Source organism: Leptodactylus fuscus, chromosome 9 (genome assembly GCF_031893055.1).
Source record: "Leptodactylus fuscus isolate aLepFus1 chromosome 9, aLepFus1.hap2, whole genome shotgun sequence".
Classification (NCBI taxonomy): domain Eukaryota; kingdom Metazoa; phylum Chordata; class Amphibia; order Anura; family Leptodactylidae; genus Leptodactylus; species Leptodactylus fuscus.
In genome coordinates this window covers 1,700,721-1,714,254 of record NC_134273.1, presented here as the reverse complement: position 1 = coordinate 1,714,254, position 13,534 = coordinate 1,700,721, and the positions used below count along the sequence as shown (strand labels likewise).

General features: G+C 41.2%; 1 protein-coding gene across 1 annotated transcript in view; it reads right to left on the bottom strand.

Moving 5' to 3' along the window:
* RNF220 (ring finger protein 220) overlaps window positions 1-13,534 on the bottom strand; it is a 214,156-nt gene that overhangs the window by 199,692 nt on the left and 930 nt on the right. Inside the window, exon 2 of the mRNA XM_075287190.1 lies at window positions 4,951-5,692. Within this exon, the coding sequence (XP_075143291.1) occupies window positions 4,951-5,692 (742 nt within the window). The remainder of the gene's footprint in view (window positions 1-4,950; window positions 5,693-13,534) is intronic.

Genomic DNA, 13,534 nt, shown 5'->3' with positions numbered 1-13,534 from the left:
TCTCGCAGGTATAATTCACACGCTGCGATTTTCAAAAACACTCGCTTTTCCGCAGCTGAATTTCTTCTGCAATGTGAGGATGGGATTAGCGTGAATTCCCTTGGCATGTAGCACACAGCGTTTTCGCAACGTTTAGCCTGTTTTACATGGTTACCGCCCCCCCCCCCCCCATACAATACGCAGAGATCCCGCAGGTAAATGAAAGCTTGGTATTTTTTACAGCACACATTTTATTAAATACTGCGGTATTTTCTACAGCTTTTGTCTGCCGTTTGCGGGGGAGATGAAATAAAAGCGTATTCACTTTGCTGGGACTGTAAAACGTTGCGTTTTTTTTCTACAACTTGTTGCGTCAGCCTAAGGGGACGTGGAGCAAATTGCAGCTAAAAATGCAACTGAAAAAAATCTGCAAAAACACTTCAGTGTATAAAATGCTTTTGTGCAGCGAATATGAAGGTGCGGGCTTTATGGAATTGCTGCGATTCCCACAGATTGTTTTCCTGCAATGTCGGGATAAGATGGAATACAATCTCGTTCACTTTGCTGGGCCTGTAAAATGCAGGTTTTCTGCTCAGTTTGTACAACGTGTGGCCTTGGTCCGGTACCGAATAATCTAGAAATGAGGCGACACGTTATACATAATGGCTGCAATCTGATGGAATATCCGGAAATGACAAACGTAAATTGTAAGATTCCGATGCTCTGGAAACCAGTAGTCCAGACATATGAGAATGTGACAATATGGCCGCTGGTCTGCAGGGCATGGAACTGTTTAGAGCGAACCCCGAATGATTCATCCGACATGCATTTAAATTGGGCGTTCTGCAGCCGGCGAGACTCAGACAACGCAACGTTCATTCCCGTAATAGATTTGTCAGCCACGAAATGGAATGATATAAACTGATATCACAGGCGCCTCGCATTCAGGTCAGCTAGCCATAATGGTGAGGGATAGTCTAAGTGCGTGACATGGTCAGGCTACTGCCCAGCCCCCGGGTATAACTGCACTGCCCCCTAGGGGTCCAACCATGAATAGCACCTATATGCAACAACTGGATTGGCCTTCCCCTTCTGGTCATCACCTATAGACCTGACCATCATTGCCGATCACTTGTTTCCTTCTCCAACAGACAATGACATTGTATCATGATCAATAGTCGTTACTTGTATTGGGTCCTGTAATATTATATATTGACTGACCCTCGTCCTCGCAGCGTGGAGGATTCGCTTATGGCAGCCATCTTGTCTATTATCAACAATCAATGCTCTGTAATAATGATCAATGGACTATCCAGGCAGATCCATTACATCCCAACCATCATCATCATCATCATCGTCCTCCAGTCAATCTGACTACTGAGCCTTCTACTCCGAGACTGAAAGTTAACCCTTCCCTGGCTCTCGACAAATCAGAATGTAATGAGCCTGTGCGGTGACAACAAGAGGTTACATAGGCCGCAGCCTGCGCACCATATTTACAGACAGTTTGTACAGAAAAAACATTAGCGAAAAGATCTCGTCCCAAAGAAGGGCTAAAAAAAAATCGAGAAAATCTTGCTGGCAGATCTGTAATGTAAATGGGGCTGCCCATCCCTGAGCGGCCATAACATGCTGGATGCCCTTAATGAACATAATAACGATGATGTTGGCAATTACAGGCTTTCTGGAGATGGGCACCGGATTAACCCGTCCAGTGCAAGAGCGAAAGTGCAGCAGCAAAAGAGTGAATTAAAAAGCCATTTCCATATTCGGGGCCGGAGCTTGTGCTTAGCATAAGAAGAGAAGAGCAGAGAGGGCGAAACAAGAGATGTCCCCGGCTCTGCTGCTGAATAGTCTGCAGGCATAAAAGGGGCGAATGAATGCAGAACGCAGGAGATGTTTACGGGGTAGGGGGGGGCTGCGACCATCACAACATCTGGTTAAGTGCTGCTCAGGCCACTGCCAGGCGATGATATTAGCACAACACTTGTGCCGGCAGCAGCAGCGGCGACGCTGGATGGCAGCTGGAGACCAGGAGGGAAGGGTACGAGGCGGCCGCCGCTACAGGCAGGAGGGGGCCATGGAAGGAGCCCCGGGCACCACAAGTCTCTACAACTGGTGCCTGTAATTTCCCAACACTCACAGCAGGAGACTTACTATTGCACCGTGTACAGGGATTTTTGCTAAATGTTTTTTAATAAAAAAAAAAAAATCCATCCCTATCTCTACAAATCTGTCCTAAACCTATCCAAATATCCGAGCACTGCAATGTGTAAACTGGATCCAAGCAAATGCCCAAATATCTGTCTGCTCTGTGTCATCCTGATGTGCTGCCATAGAAAGACAATCTACCGAAATAGAAGCCGCCATCCCGCTGTCATCCTCACGTACGCCACATACCATAGTACTTCTATATTTTATTGACTCCTATCCTAAAATCCGACACGACACCCAGCTCTACCCAGAGCGCTGGCCCTTTAAATCATGGGAACCCTCATGGCTGTGTCACTCTTTAAAGTTTTGCAATCTTGAGACCTTCTGCTTGTCAGGAAGGAAGCCGGATCCTTATATTCTCCTGCAGGAATGTCGCTCTCACCACCAATACACTCACCGCGGTTCATACCAAGGTGATGACATCAGAGGCATCCGCCATCATGACCGCAATACACTACAATGACTCCTTGCTGCGATACCATGTGTCCAGCCGTCAGCCATAACCTTTAACCTCCCATCTAGTTACACGAATATTACGGGAAACCCTTTGTTACCGAGTTCTCCGACCTGATCTAAGTTTTCCCAACTCATAAAAGAAGAAACGCAAAGACATTATTTTTGCACCTTTTACAAGAACTGACCAAATTTTACAGGAATCGATTTATCTTATAAAAACGGGGTCGGTGAACATATCGTGCGGCCGCAGACAAGGGCCTGAATCTGTCTTATGTCTCCCCCTCCCCGTCTCTACGGCCGGGCTCATCTTTTCTTCTTAGGCCTTAAAACACGTTAACATAAACACAAAAGGGCCGGAGTCTGGAATGGCGTGTGACTCCGGAGGTGATCATATTGGTGGGTAAGTGACCTCCCCCATCGACGTGCAGGCACTGATTAGACATTCAGGACATGATGCTGGCACAGAAATAGCCAACCCACGCCAAGTTTGGGCAGATGGGCTCCCAACTGCACTTTTTTTTCACCGTCCCCCGGCTCGCTTTCTGCCAGGAAATTCACCCACGTCAACAGGCAGAGTCAGGAGCTGCAGGGTTACAGCTCTATGGTCAGGATCTCTCCCCGGCATGGAAACGGGGAAGGCGAGCTGCTAAAATAATTCTTTGAATCCAGATCATTAAAAATGTTCTCAATGTAACGGCAAAAATTTACTGAATGTAACTAGATGCAGTGACCGACCTCTCATCCGCCACACCTCAACGTCACACGTCAGCCAAAGGGCCGGGACCTCCCTAGAAAAATTCAGAAGCTTGCACGGAAGCGTGCACCGCGATATTGCACCGCGATACTGCACTGTGTTACTGCACCTTGTTAATGCACTGTGATATGGTACCATGTTACTGAACTGTGATACTGCACCTTGATATTGCACCGTTACTGAACTGTGATACTACACCGTGATCTTGCACCTTGATATGGTACCATGTTACTACACTGGCTATTACTTTTGCAATTAATCAAATAAAATAGTGAATATTTAAAAAAATATTCTTGTGAATTTAGTGGAGTTTGGATGAAATCTGTGACAGCTTCCGCCTTTGATTCTACCTGCAGATGGTTTATAATAACCTGGGTCTTCCCCCCTGCACTCTATTGTCCTGGGGTCCCGGCCCCGATAACCCCGCTGGTCTGTAGGGGAGACAAGGCCTGGGCGTCTCATCTGCATCCTGAGATTTACAAGGCCGTCTATTCTTTCTGGCTGCAGCGATAGAGGAAGGTGCGCGGGGCTCAGACTGAAGCCTTTTTAGTAGCGTAAAGTTAACTCGGTGTCTAATTCAAGTCGACAGCACAGGAAAGTAGCTTCAACTGGAGAGAAAGAGACAGGACATCTCAATTACCCTCTGTGGCGTCGTAACCAGACGTTACAGCCACAAGGAAGACGGAAAACGCTAAAGCTTCACTCTACGGCGAGAAGAGAAATTTACACTCCGAGAGAGGAGGGAAAAATGTTGGAGAACTATTGCTTTGCTTTAAAAATTACCCGTAATCTCCTGCGGGAGTTTTTATCTTCGCAGCCGTGAGTTTGTGTCATTTTTTTCCCTTTACAGTCAGCAGGAGCCAGTCCTGAGCGCGCCGCGCCGCCGCGCCGTCACCTGTGTCAAATGATTGTACGCGCAGCTTTTCTTAGCCGTAATGTATAGCCTGCGGCTCCCGACTTACTTAGGATGACAACAATTTTTCCCTACAACTTACTTAGGATGACAACAATTTTTCTCTACAACAATCCAATTATTTTTTAGTCACAATTGTGCGGTTCTGGAGGTCAGTGATACAAAATACAAACATGTCGCCATCTACGGCCGGAGATCGTCCTGCGCCTTCGTTACGTCAGCATAGAGGCCATATTATGTGAGACGCACAGATAATAGTAAGAACACATGGCTATGGATTGGATTAGCTCATTCACACTGAACACTTATCACTAACTATGGCTCATATGGACGGAAAATCAGCAGGTGTGAACGTGGCCCTAGGGGGCGTCACAGAGGCGGAGGCCGATCGTCAGGTTACATGGAAAGTTCTGATATTTTGGAAGGGATTGTTACTATATGATACATTATAGCAATCGGCGCCAGAAGATACAAACATTAATAGCGACCCCCTGGTTGTGTCTGGGGCGGCGGCACTACTGCACAGACTCCATCCAGACACATCCATTATACTATATACACTGTCGTATGGACCGAACCTTCACAGACCTACAAAGTGCAAACACAATATGGATAGAAGAAGTGGGGCACTTACAGCGGTCATTCCTGTCCTCCGGGCTTGAAGACGTCTCTCGGTCAGATATCAGGCCAGACACAGCAAACAGTTTTTTCCCAGCATCGTCCACCTTGAGGCCCCCAGGGGAACCTGTTGGGATCTGCGTCCCAAATTCATATTCTTTTCCATCAGCATCAGAGAAGCGCAGGTGCGGGGATTCCGTATCATGGCAGCTCTTAAGGCGTTTGGCCGGGGTAAACGCAGACTGATAGCTCTCACGCTCCTCGGGGGAGGTAAAGGGCCTGAAGGCACCCACACCGCTATGGTTCAGCATGCTGATCGGGGAACAGTCTAAGTTCGGAGGGGCAAACTGTGGGTGGAGGTGAAGAAGGGAAGGTGGAAAGTCACGGTTGGAGAAGGCCCCGGGGACACCACCTTGTCTATGGTACATGGAGGTGAAGGTGTAGGAGCCATTGGTAAAAGGAATGTGCACCTCCTTATCCACCGATACAGGCACCCCAAAAGGTCGCGGCTGCTGGCAGGGTATGGAGGCATCACGACTGGCCTCGGCGGTAGAAGCCAACACCATCAATGCGGGAGACGCCAGAGGATTGGGAAGAAAAGAAGAGTTCTCCATCTTAAAGGCAGCTCGATGCAGATCCATCTCTGACACTTTGGTTCTTGCCAAATCAAGAATTTCGGTAAAGATTCCTCTGGTGGCTGTGGCAACGGGATCTTCACGCCAGACGGGAAACGTCACTTCATTTCTTCCCTGTGAAACCTGTATCCAAGAAAGTGAAAGAAAGACGTGAGCCCTGGGCGTGCGGAAATCAATACGTCATTATTATTTGTGTTAGCGCCGCTTACTGACCCATTCCCATATACATAGCAATTAACACCATTATCAGACACACTCACACACCAAGCACACCACACCGCCTCTACACAATCAGGTATCAGGGCCGAGCCTATAGAAGGCAGCGCCAAGCCATATATACTGTATGTACAGCCATCAGGTATATACACACCTAACACACAGTATACACTATATACATAGACAGCGCTCACAGTATACACTATATACATAGACAGCGCTCACAGTATACACTATATACATAGACAGCACACAGTATACACTATATACATAGACAGCACACAGTATACACTATATACATAGACAGCACACAGTATACACTATATACATAGACAGCACTCTCATTATATATCTATACCCCAGTATACATAGTCAGCACACAGTATACAAAGTACACCTATACAATAAAACATACACATAGACAGCACAATACACATATACAGTACACACTATAGAAATTATATATCTATGTCCACAATACACAATATACAAAATACACTTATACAGCACACATATAATACAACACATTTATACACACAGTATACAAATGCATTTACATGCTGTATACAAACAGTACACAGTATGCACAACACATGTATACAATACGCACATAGTACACAATATTATATATATATGTATACACATCATACACACTTCTCACACAGCATACGTATCTGCACACTATAATACATACATTATACACATATACACTACACACACATCATACATATCTGCACACTATACACAGTCCACTATATAATACATACATTATACACATATACACTACACACACATCATACATATCTGCACACTATACACAGTCCACTATATAATACATACATTATACACATATACATTACACACACATCATACATATCTGCACACTATACACAGTCCACTATATAATACATACATTATACACATATACACTACACACACATCATACATATCTGCACACTATACACAGTCCACTATATAATACATACATTATACACATATACACTACACACACATCATACATATCTGCACACTATACACAGTCCACTATATAATACATACATTATACACATATACATTACACACACATCATACATATCTGCACACTATACACAGTCCACTATATAATACATACATTATACACATATACACTACACACACATCATACGTATCTGCACACTATACACAGTCCACTATATAATACATACATTATACACATATACATTACACACACATCATACGTATCTGCACACTATACACAGTCCACTATATAATACATACATTATACACATATACATTACACACACATCATACGTATCTGCACACTATACACAGTCCACTATATAATACATACATTATACACATATACACTACACACACATCATACATATCTGCACACTATACACAGTCCACTATATAATACATACATTATACACATATACATTACACACACATCATACGTATCTGCACACTATACACAGTCCACTATATAATACATACATTATACACATATACATTACACACACATCATATGTATCTGCACACTATACACAGTCCACTATATAATACATACATTATACACATATACACTACACACACATCATACGTATCTGCACACTATACACAGTCCACTATATAATACATACATTATACACATATACACTACACACACATCATACATATCTGCACACTATACACAGTCCACTATATAATACATACATTATACACATATACACTACACACACATCATACGTATCTGCACACTATACACAGTCCACTATATAAGACATACATTTATATCTGGACACACACAGTCGGCACATTTTATTTGTGCTATTTTGCGGATTGGCCCCATTTGCTGCCCAGGTGGCCCCACCACTAGACTGCGGCCCGCCGGACCCTTCCCCACAACAATCCAGAAGATACTTTGTGATCTTTTCCATAAATGTAACCAATAAGCGGGACACGGGCTGGATTTTGGCGGCCGGTAGAAGATTTTCCTGTGAATTCCTTTTTATTTTGCCCTCGTTAGGACTTGTTAGACATCGCCAAGGCAAGATCAAACGAGAACGGGCGCCGGCGGTGGAGAATTTTCCAGCGCTAACGATAAATTTCCCCTCATTTTTATGGTGGGTTATTGCTCTTTTACAGGAGATGATTATCATTAGGAATCATTGTTATCTCTGGAATTGGAGAAGTAATGGCCAGGGCTTATGTGTGAGGGTGCAGGAGGCGAGTGGTCAGGGGACGCTGTATGGGGAGACGCTGTACATCATGTGGATGTATGAGGACATGAGGGGTATTGTCTGCTGCACAGATACACCCGCAGATATAGATTAAAGTGACAAGCAGATAAAAGCTTGTGGAAGAAAGATAACCAAATCACCTTCCTCCCCTCCGCAGCCGGAGCGGCCCTAATGAGCGATGACTCCCCTCTCGTTGGAAGCATTTGCGGCATGAGCTGTAATTCTTCCCGGCCACAGAATGATCGGTTTGTTCTGGTAACAGCGGCTCTACATCTGGAGCTGACACTTTGTACCTGTCGCCTCTATGTCGCCCGTCCTGCGGCACCTATTGTCGCCCCGGTGGTGGTGGGGGGGGATTATTGCGCCTTGTTTGTGTTTTGTTTCTGCTGAGAAGATATTTCGTTATTTCGTTTCCGTATCAGGTTAAAGAAAAGATAAAAATGAATGTAACTGTTCAGAGAGCGGGTCAGGGGTCGCAGGCTGCACGGGGGTCCCTTATTGGGGAAGGCGAGTCTGCTGCAGCCATGACAGGGTTAACCCGCAGCCACTTTTTCTTTCTAGTGAAGGTATTAATAAGCCGCCATGTAAACAAACCAGGGGCAGAAGAAACACCTTACTGGAACATATTGCTTTTCTCCCCTCCGAGACCCATAAAAACATCCCTTTCTTAAGTTTATCATATAAAACGGCGCGGCCTTTTCTTTCAAATCAAAGAGCAGAAGTTTAATAGTGAGGATGAAAGAGTTTGTACTGAGCGAGCGAGCGGGACGCGGCCTACAGAGCCGGAGCTGGTAAAAGCGCGACATCATAAAGCACAAAGACCCAAAGACAAACTCATCTATTTCTGATTAGTTTATTAGCCGAGCGCACAATTGTCCAAACCGACGGGAAAAGGGAAAAATCTGCCGAAACAAAGTGCCCAAAAAGATCCTGCAAGAGAGTGCCGGGACCCCGAACACAGGACAGAGGGGCGGCCGAGTCCTACAGTCAGATCCTCAGACACCCCCACAACAGGCGCACCCCAATATACTACACCAGCTATCACAGGAGACATGACTATATGGAGGAGTATATACTAATGTGTGTGTATATGGCCATATACTGTGAGTGTGTAGAGCTGGTATATACAGTAATTATAGGTTATAGCATTACTATAGGTTTAGTATATATATATATATATAGTGGTTACATTCATATATGTATAATAATACACACACATAGTTATTACGGTCATATATATTACTACATATATATATATATATATATATATATATATATATATATATATATATATATATATTCAGTTCATATATAATAATACACACATGTATATATATATATATAGTTATCTGCCTATCATTATACATGTAGTTATATATAAGTCTATAGTGATGCGTATATATATATATATATATATATATATATATATATATATATAGATGTCTATAGTGATACGTATATAGATAAGTCTGTCCTTGTATAACTATATATACTTATTATATATGACATTAGATTAGAGATATAAGAATTCCATATATATATATATATTAGTATTATTCGTATGCGATTCTCTCCATATACTTACCGCCACCTCTGCGGACTGTTGTATGTATATAAGTACACACATGTATACGGCGACTATTACAGTTACTATCATGTAGACAAATAGTATATTAGATATTATTACTTCTATATACAGCAGTCCTGGTCCGGGGCAGTATATACCGTCTGTAGAGTAGAGCTGTGTATATTTCATACTGGGCGTGAGAGGGTTAATACGGTATAGCATTGGCGTGTGTTTCTGTATCTAGATCCTGATGTCAGGACATGGGATGTTTGCAGTGACTTTTGCCCTGGCGCGTCTCGGGCTCGGCCGTCAGGTGTGCACATGATTCAGAGACCCCGGGTGCCGCAGCGTTTCCGAGGCCGCCTCTATTCAGCAGACACCCTGGGATGGCTTCCTCATTTGGCAGGCGGCCGAGCACGCATCAACCCTAAATTATCAGATTATATATCTCTCATTAACTTATTTTCTCACTTCCAATTTTTTAAATAACTCTCCCATTAAGTTAAAGGAGAGGAACCAAGACAAAGGGAAGACGACGGTGATGATGATGATGATGTCAATCCCCGACCTTCAGCAGTTTGACTTTTTTCCTTATGTTCCCGATATAAAGCTTTGTTTTGGGGCCCCATTGACTTATTTCCTCAATGCTTGAGCTTCATGATCCTTAAACTCATCAAATCAGGTCTGAACTATTGAATATTCATGGGATCTACTGGAAATACAAAGTGTCCTGATCAGAATCACAATCCAGCCGCTCATTGTCGTCGCTCTGACGCTCCTCTCATTGTAGCAGCAAATTCGCCTCAAGCTCACGACATGTTTCTCTCTGTTATCTGACAAAACCGGGAGACCCAACGGCGGCTCCGACTACCCCGTCCCATTGTCCCGAGACCGAGCGACCAACAGGACAAAAGCTTAGGACAAATTCACACAACTGTGAGAAATTTACAACCAACTCAAAATGTGGAGTTTTCCCCCCTGGCAGCGTCTTCCACGTCTGAGCCCGAGAGGACGCGGCGCTCACAGACCGCAAACCTTATGGAAATCTATAGTTAATACACTGCCAATGTCAAGATGTCATCATCCCAAACACAGCACCCTAAATAAGAAAAAAACTAACAGACCTTCTTAATTAAAAAAATATGGATTGCCGGATAATCAGCCCGAGCTGAACATTGAAGACCTGAGACGACAGAGCCAGCGAGCGGCAGAACCATCCACCGCCGGCCGCCTGCGACTATGCTGATTTTTTTTAATTTAGCACCCCGTGCAAATCCAGATTAAAATAACTCCGGCTATTGATCTGGGCAGTGGGATTGACATTAATTTTAGTTCACTTCTCACTTTGCAAAGGGATCAATAGTAAGTAATAAGGGCTGACATCCCCACTGAATGGTGGAGAAAGAAGACTTGGACACAGCAATCGAAGAGGCAGCCATATAAATCATCAAATACTTTTCCACAGCATGAGACAAACTCCGAAGCCGAAGCTTCACCGGCGCTGGAGAATGAACTAAACAAGAGGAGTCAGGGCAGCGCACAAAAAAGAACCGACACCACATCAAATACACAAGCGCAACGAAATAGATACAACGTATAGAGCGCAACGCAAAGAGTAATATTAGAACGACTGCTCTATAGGAAATATTACAGGGTGGAGGAGATCAATGTGATATATCTATGTTATATTATATCTACTGCTCTGTCTTACTGGATATAGGAGATCTATATTATATGTATCTTCTAGATTATATATGAGATCTATATTGTATGTATCTTCTAGATTATATATTATATGTATCTTCTATATTATATATGAGATCTATATTGTATGTATTTCATATATTATATATTTAACTATATTATATATATCTATATTATATAAATCAAATCAATTATATATTTATATTGTATGTATGTTTTATATTATATATTGTATATATTTTGTATATAATATATTATGTGTATTTTGTATATTATATATCATATGTACTTTTTAAATTATATATTGTATTTATTTTGTATATTATATGTGAGATCTATATTATGTGTTTCATATATTATATATATCTGTATTATATACCGTATGTATTTCCTATATTATATATTTTGTATATTATATACCGTATATACTTTCTATATTGTATATATTTTGTATATTACATACCGTATGTATCTTCTATATTATGTACTGTATGTATTTCCTATATTATATATTTTGTATATTATATACCGTATATACTTTCTATATTATATATTGTATATATTTTGTATATTACATAACGTATGTATCTTCTATATTATGTACTGTATGTATTTCCTATATTATATATTTTGTATATTATATACCGTATATATTGTATATATTTTGTATATTACATGTATTTTATATATTATATATGAGATCTATATTGTGTGTATTTCGTATATTATAACAATATATCCAGTGTATATACAATCCAATAAATTCGATCGATCTCTATCGTTGTATATTTTTATGTTTTTTACAAATGTTTTTAAATATAGTAAAAAAAAAAAAAGTATAAAAGAATTACAAACAATTTGTTTTATATGTAGAAAATGAAATATTGCGACTGGCGATGATGATGGAGACGCATCTCACAATTTACCTTTTCATATATTACATTGTACAAGATAAAATAAACAGAGAAATATTCCGTAAAGAAATCATTGACTTTTGTGTCTTTTGCATTGGGAAGTTTCTTGGCTATTTTAGAACATTTGCCCGTTGTGACCTGCTGCCTTGTAACAGAATCAAAGGCTATAATAAAAGCGCAGCCGCATCACAAATCTGTTTGGAAATGTTTAAAAATTTAAAGGAAAAGAAAATTTCCCCTTTTAATGGGTTTTGTGCATTTGAGTCTTTGCCAGTGAATTTTAAACAGGTTTATATAAAGTTGATAGAGCGTTTACACACAACAGGTTGCATTACTGCGCTCGTATAATTATATGCAAAAGCCTGGAAAATGAATAAACACATTGTCCCTGCAAACCCTGAGAGTGCCCGGGACCCTGCAGCCGCCCCTGTGTCCCCGCACCGGGGGTACAAACACCACCTCATGGAACCAAAAATAACACAAAACCACAAGATCCAACTTAGAAAGGGAGAGGGAACAAATGTCAAAATGTATCCCAAAATCTAACAAATACAGAAACACAGACACAAAGAGGAACACACAATGCTCACACCGCAAACTACACACACATATCCACATACACACAATACACAGCCATATAATAATACAAATGCACATACAGGTATACACAAATATACAGACCAATATCTACATACACAGATACTCACAATACACAGCCATACAATAATACAGTTATACACAAATAAAACCACACTCACAATTATACAGACAAATATCTACATACACAGATACACACAATACACAGCCATATAATAATACAAATGCACATACAGGTACACACAAATATACAGACAAATATCTACATACACAGATACACACAATACACAGCCATATAATGTCACATACAAATACACTTATACAATTATACACAAAACCACACTCACAATTGTACACATTAAAAGGCACACAGAAATATACACAGCGATATAATAATACAAATACACATATAAACTTATACACAAATAAAACTACACTCACAAATATACAGACCAATGTACAGACAAATATCCACATAATACACAGCCATATAATAATACACATATACAATTATACACAAATAAAACTACAATTATACAGACCAATGTACACACAGATATACACGCACATACAGTTCTTCAATGCCACAACAGACTCAATATCAGATTAACAAAACATTCAATTCCAAATCATCCAAATTCTGATTGTAAATTATAATTGAATTTTGACTTAAAATTTTACATTTTATGATTTTTTTTTAATTTTTCTTGCCACCTTGTTTTGT